Genomic DNA, 7,258 nt, shown 5'->3' with positions numbered 1-7,258 from the left:
AAAATATATTTTTAAAAATAAATAAATAAATAAATAAAATTAATTTTTCCAGCCCAGCTGGTGGGTGTGGCTCGGTGGGTGAGCATCGACCTATGAACCAGGAGGTCATGGTTCAATTCCCCATCAGGGCACATGCCTAGGTTGCAGGCTCAATCCCCAATATGAGGGGTGTGGGAAGCAGCCAATCAGTGATTCTCTCTTATTATGATGTTTCCATCTCTCTCTCCCTCACTTTTCCTCTCTGAAATCAATAAAAATATATTTTAAAAAAATTTTAAATTCATTTTTCCAGAAACTCAAAATAGAGTAACCATACAAAAGAAAGGTGACTGACTCCTTGCTGGCTTAGAAACCCTCTCCCTGGCCCCTCTTGCCTCTCCTCCACACATTTCAACATCCTCACCGGGTCTGGATGTGGAAGTTGTTGGTGGTTCCCGTGTGCTCATAGTCATGGATGGCAGCTGAGAAGATGATAGCAAAAATCTCCAGCTCCGTCAGCCAGTTCTGAAAGGGAGATTACAGAGCAATCAGATAATGTGTCTCTGACTTCAGCTTACTGACAACACACCCACATTACTGTCTTTCCACCCTGCAGCTGGTCAGGTCTTGCCAGACACATGTTTTTGGAAAGACAAAAATGGTGTTTTTCTTCTGTAAAGAGATGAGGGGACATGTGATTTGAAAACAGCATGCCTGCCCTGGCCGGTGTGGCTCAGTTGGTTGAGTGTCATCCCATGCACCAAAAGGTCACCAGTTCTATTTCAAGTCAGGGCACATGCCCAGGTTGTGGACTTGATCCCCAGGAGGGGGTGTGTAGGAGGCAGAAAACAATGAACATGCAGACATTGAAAGCCCTCATCACATCCTCTCTCAAATTCCAAAGTTCCAAAGTAGATGCAGAAAAAAATTAAAAATTTCAATATGATACCAAGCTGTAAGTGTAACAGAACACCTAATGTCTGCCCACTCGAAGGTGGACAGGTAGAGAGACAGATGGAAAGGTAACGCCTGGCCTCCCACTTTATGTGTGCTAAAGTTTGAAGAGACTTGTCCCATCCACTCCACCAAAACTGGCTGTAGTTCAGTGGTCTTCAAAGTGTGTTCCCTGGACCAGTAGAGTTAGCATCACCTGTGTTTCACAAGCCACCCAGATAGTTCTGATGCAGGGCAGAGTTCGAGAAGCATTTGAAGCTCCCTTAGTGACTTCCATCTCAGAGACTCTATGGGTTCATTGATATTTCCCACCCTTTCTGTAAACCATACCGACCAATGTCCACATGACCGAATACCCACCAATGCGAGCTGCCTTTGGTACCCTCTGCTCACTTTCGTTACTAATTGAATTGATGCTTATAAGTTTCAGTGTGGCTTATTCCAAATGCTGTTTTGACCAATTGCACTGTTATAATAATTATGTAATTAAATATGACACAAGCCAATAAAATATGAACTCAGAAATAGAGTTATATCCATAGAACCTAAGCTCAATGCGATAGACAGTCACTAAAAAATTGTCAAAATAGGTGAGAGGTCGGCAGAGTGCGGCTGGCTGGATGTTCTGGTTGAGAGCCCACCTGGCTGAAATGAAGGTGTTAGGGAGCCTGCATTCCTTTCTGAAGCTCTGTGGGAAAGTCTGCCTCCAGGGACATTCAAGGCATTGGCAATTCATTTCCTTCTCACGCTTTCCATTGGCTCTCTCCCTCTTCCAGCTAGAACACTCTTCTGCCACCCCTGTTGCCTTTTAAGGATTAACAACCTTCATTGTACCTCCAAAGTCCCCTTTGCCATCTAATGAAACATACTAACAAGTGTGACAACTCATAAGAAGTCAAAGGTCATGGGGGCCAAAATTCTGCTGACCATAAAGACTAATAAAATTACTTGGCACTCTTTAACTAGGATGCCATTTAGAAGTCTTGACCTTTCCCTTACGAATATGATGACATCATCTATGATCAAAAGAACAAGATGCACAGCTTCTCTCCTCTTAAAAAATAAGCAAAAGAAAATTAATGGCACCTTGGCCGACAAATGCAAAGAAAGGGGCCAAGGTGTTGCTTTGGAGTTTGGACTCTTTTGACCTAAATCAAAAGCTGACTGGAGCCTGGGGTCTGATTCCTGTCTAGGCAATCAGAAACTCTTCAGTCCAATTCTGTTCAAGGGTTGTCCTTTAGAAGTGAGCAAAATAAATCTGAAAGGATCAAGCGTCTGCCAGGCATGTGAGCCAAGCAGTAATGAGTGATTTACACAGATCACAATGAGTCGATGTCGAGGCCCAGGCATCGCTTTGTCAATGGGATGTTTTGGTCCCCTATGTGTCCCACACTTTATAAAACTGGAATGGTTTAAAGCATTTCCCTCCTCTTGGTTTGTAATGAAAGGTTAGAGTGGCAATGTGCTCTCCATTCATCAGATTGCTTCCCACTACTTTTGTAAGCTTACAGTGAAAGAAGTTTGTTTTGAGCTGCATTTCGGAGAGAGAGTGGGTGGAAAGCAGTTTCTATATTTAGGAATTATTCTGAATATGGCCTGCATTGATCATAAAAATTCAATGGCAAATAAGCGCAATTAAGAACATTATGCAGTACGTCACGATCATTGGCTGCTACGATATAACATTTACGTTAATGATAACTTGCATTAGCATAAACGCTTGGGAGTTTTTCTTGAGGGCCAAAATAAAAATCTGTGTACAATTCACCTTTATATCTCCATAGTACATACACAGTAGGAACTAACTAAATATATGTTAATAGATGAGTCCAAAGTACATCTTCACATCATATTTCTGATACTTTATTCTGAACTGTCACAGCTTTTCTATAAGATAGAGTATTTTTCACCATTTTAGAAATGAGGAAATCCTGACTCAGAGATTCAAGCAATTCATCATAGGTCACAGTCTAACAAGTAATTAAACAAGGATTTCTATCCAACTATATCTAGCTCCAAAGCCCACACTCCTCCCACTGTATCCCATTTTTAATTCAGTGAGAAATTAGACCAAGTCATTCAACATGGCCTTGCTGAAAAGATAATAAATGTGTACTGGGTTTATGGGCTAATGAATAACCATACCCACAGAATGTCTATCTCTGAAGAAGATTTCAAAGTAAAAGGGCATAGAGACCAACCATAGAGACCTGGCTGTTTGTGTAATCCTAGCATTTCCATCTGTACTCACAGCGACGCCTGTCTTATAGAGGAGGTAGTGCACCGTCTGTGTGACGTCTGCAGCATGCACTAAATTGTGGTAAGGATTTTTATGCTTGCTGTATCCCACTTCCAGGGCCTCCACAAATGAGACGAGTGCTGAAATGGGGATCTGAAAAAGAGTAGTAAGTTTAATGGGCTAGTGGTTTAGTAGCTTTAAGTGAGGAAAAAAACATTACACAGGATCAGCTCAAAGACATGTAGGGCAGAAGGGTATGTGTTCATTTATTCCTCAAGCAAAGGTTTGGACCTTTTATTTCTCGAGAAATAAATGAGCGCGTACTATGCAGTGCACCTCGTTTATTTATGACAAAACATAAAGTACACCGAGATCTTAGGTCATGAAATGATTGCAAAACAAATATAAGCTGCCACCTCCAGAAAACTGTGCCCTTTAGGGAAAGTGATTGTATGTAAGGACACGTTAAAAAAAAAAGACATCGTCTGTTATATATGGAAACAGAAACAACCTGTGTCCTTATGTCTGTTACTTGACAATTTATTATAGGTGCCTTGCAATGTGGAATAATATTTCCAATTAGCCTAATTGCTTTTCTGTCTCAAATATGTATAAATACATCCCTTCTTTTTCTATGTGGCAGAAAGTGAAGGACAACTGCAAAATGTAGAAAATAAGGGCACCCTGATGACAGTTACTGTGTCGTTTTCGGGATCAATTCCTTGGTTTGGGGTAAATTATCAAGTTCAGGACTGGAGGAAAAGGAAAGAGTGCATGTTCCTGGAGACTAAACATCACATCAGGAAGAAAAAATGAGGACAATTCTACTGGGATGTTTTGCGAGAGCCCATAACATGTTCTTTCTGGAGCCCAGTCTTCCACGCTTCGGCTTTAAAAATTTACACATTGCCTTGCAGATGTCAAAGATCCATTTTCATTTTTGAAAAGGAAGTCCCAAGAAACCTAGATGCTTGGGGCTGTTCATGAGCGGTCTGTGGCCCCTGAAATTCATAGAGCTTTGCTCTGTGGACAGTGTCTCAGGCATTCACTGGGTTTTCAAACAGGTTTCTGGTGCAAAATAAATTAAGGACCACTGCCATCAAATATTTCTGGCCATGTAAGAAATACACAGTCCTTTAGAAAGTGCCAAGGCACTGTGCTGTCCAGAGAAGTCAATATTTTGCAGAGAAAAAGGCCTGCATTTTCCAGCGGCTCATCCCTAGAATGAGGGACGTCTGAGAAACATAGTACGACAGATGTCAGCCGATGAATTCACAGGTTGCCTGGAGAACCCGGCCCGACCTCCAGACTCTGCGAGTGAGAGGCTGAAGGGATTGCACACTGGAAATGATTCGTGCTCTTCACTTAAGGCGGAAGAATTCATTGGGAGCATGAATGGCCGGGCAATACCAATGACCTGTCAAGATGATTAGTGAGGGTATTTGTCTGCATTTGAGTCAAGTGATGGGGAAAAAAAAAGTCTGCAGAGGCAGCCGTCCTGCATTCTGTCTCCATCAGTGTCTCCCCCGCTGATGGAGGAGAATTTACATGAAATCAGGCTGCAATGAGATCAGTGAGCAGAGCCACGGGGAGTTCTGCTGGTGCAAGCTTCGGGTGGTACTTCCCAGGAAGGCTGGGATCAAAACGTGTGACTCCAGCCTCTCCCTGGCCAAGGAGCCCCGCCAGGCAGGGGAGTAATGAAAAGTTCCCACCACGGAGGAGTCCGTGGCAGCGACTGTCCAGACGATGCGTCACCAAGTCACCCTGAGAAGTTTGGGGTCTGTATTAAAAGGATTCTCTTGGCTTCAGCCCCCAAATCATGCAAGGATAGGTAAATGTGTGGTTGTTGTTTTTTCCATTGGGCACTGACCTTGAAACGGCTGATCAGATCGTAGCGTGTGAGTAATTCATAGAAAATGAATTTCAGTGCATGGTCCCCGCTGGCTTCATTGAGAGAAAAGACATCAAAGGACCACCTGTCCACATCCTACAGGACCAGGCAGAGAGAAAGATGCATTAGTCCACAGCCACTTCCATAGCCACCAATTCCTCCCTGGGAGTCGGCCTGAGATTTCACACTCACACTTTTTCCAACCTGGCAGACCTACATAGCATTTACTGATCAAATATTAAATAGTCTTATAACTAATAACAGCAGCTATAATTTATTGAGTGCCTACCATATCTAGGCATCATGACCAGTAATAAATACATAATTTATCCAGAAAACCACTCTCAGGGATAGGTTTTATTACTCACATTTTACAGATGAGAAAACTGAGAAGTGACCTCATTTCCCTAAAGCCCCATCACAAGTAAGTGCTGGGGACACACAAACACATGGTCACCCTAAGCTCGGGCTCTGTCCATTAAGCCCTTCCACTCCCTACCCCGGCTGAATTTCAAATTTTTAATTCATTGACAACAACCTTCAGTGCTTCCCTATTCTGAACTTCTCCCCAGTCCCTTGATGCCATCTGCCGACTTCCTCTTAGTCCACAGTTGAGGATATCAACCCACTTTAAACTGTTCAGAAACACACACGATATAGAATACATAACAGCTCCAAACTGCTGAGCTGAATCCAAGGAGAAAGCCTTTATTTCATGGGTCAGAAAAATGTCACCACGTCTGGAGTCACTGACCAGGGGACTTGGTCCTTGAATCTGTAAGTCACCTTACTGAAAAAAGTAAAACTAAGACCTATGCTGAACACACACCACATATACCATTTTTTAAGTTCAAAGTCTTATTTATCTATAAATAGCTACGCCAGAATATATATAAACACTGCCTGATGTGTCTTTGACTTATAACCAGCTATTTATAAACAAAGGTGTGTTTAACCAATAGGGAAAGCAACGGTCTCACTTTCTCATTATGACAGAGTCTCACTTTCAGTAGAGAAAGTGTGTGGCTGTGAGCTTGACAATAAGGACCCACGTGAGGCCACGTGGAGTCCGGGCAGGGTGTCAGATGGTGCCCTGAGAAAAACCTGGGCTACTAGGAACCACTGGCCTGAGTGGCTCTCATCTCAGCCCTCACTGCATCCCAACATCACCCATCCATCCCAATCCTGTCTCTCTCCAAACGTCCCACGGTCAAGTTCATTCCAAGGTCATCAAGGGTCGCTCACGTGGATGCCAGGGCACAGAAAAACTGAATCATTTACAGGGAAAACCAAATTTTTCCAAAAGTACCTCAAACTGGATTGTTTCAATTCATATCAGTGGTAACCTCACCTCCATTTTCAATAATTTCTCCTCCACTATAATAACTAAAGAAATTGCTACAAGTATTGAGCACATTTTTTTGTACCAGGCACAGTGTAAGGTAATTTATCTACATTTGCAAATCCTCACAACTCTGGAAATAGGTGTTATTTTCCTCAGATTTACAGATGGAACCTCAGAGAGATGAAATGAAGTGTCTGTTCAGTAGCAGAACCCGGTACTAACTCCTGTGACACCACCTAGCGATAGCCTTGCCAGCAGATGACATTGTAAATTCCATAAATATAAGCTGTAACCCAGGCCTCATAAACACCCCAACAGGGCCCAGACCATAGATGGTGGGGCCATTTAAGCTTAACCCAAGAACTGAACCTTCACCCTGATAACTATAATTGGCATTGCCATGACATCCATTCTCTGACCATTAGTCCTAAAGAAAAGTCCTCTGACTACTCAGTAGGTGGGACAACATTTTGTCACGTGTGACAATTTTTAATCCTATTCTCCAGAATGAATAAAACAAGAGAAAGGCTACTCCTGGAAATAAAGAGATTATCATAGCAAGAAGCCCAATTTATTCTGAACATTAGGACTTAGAGAGATGAGAAGATGAGTAAGTAGACAGCAGGGTGGATGTCCTCTCGGGCCCTCCTTTTCAGAAGGCTTAGCCTTGATTCTCAAATTGTAATGTTCTTCAGAGCCACTGGGGGTGCTCAGAGAAAATGCTGATTTTCAGGTGGGGGACTCTGCGAAGTATTAGTGTGGGGTGTGGAATCTGCATTTAACAAGCACCTAGTTTAACTGTTTTAAACCAATCTTCCTCTCTTACCAAACTTGGTTCAAGGACCATTCC

The 7,258-nt window shown here is 42.7% G+C and overlaps 1 protein-coding gene across 8 annotated transcripts in view; it reads right to left on the bottom strand.

The window, feature by feature from the left end:
• Positions 1-7,258, bottom strand: part of PDE1C (phosphodiesterase 1C, calmodulin-dependent 70kDa) — a 342,910-nt gene that overhangs the window by 75,430 nt on the left and 260,222 nt on the right. For all 8 annotated transcript variants that reach the window (XM_005862929.2, XM_005862930.2, XM_005862932.2 and 5 more), the window contains 3 exons: positions 5,043-5,159; positions 3,185-3,325; positions 404-504 (listed from right to left, as the gene is read on the bottom strand). In XM_005862929.2, the coding sequence (XP_005862991.2) occupies positions 404-504; positions 3,185-3,325; positions 5,043-5,159 (359 nt within the window). The remainder of the gene's footprint in view (positions 1-403; positions 505-3,184; positions 3,326-5,042; positions 5,160-7,258) is intronic.

The sequence above is a fragment of the Myotis brandtii genome, unplaced genomic scaffold, assembly GCF_000412655.1.
Source record: "Myotis brandtii unplaced genomic scaffold, ASM41265v1 scaffold17, whole genome shotgun sequence".
Classification (NCBI taxonomy): domain Eukaryota; kingdom Metazoa; phylum Chordata; class Mammalia; order Chiroptera; family Vespertilionidae; genus Myotis; species Myotis brandtii.
Note: the sequence above shows the minus strand (reverse complement) of the source record. Positions and strands in the feature narration are given on the sequence as shown.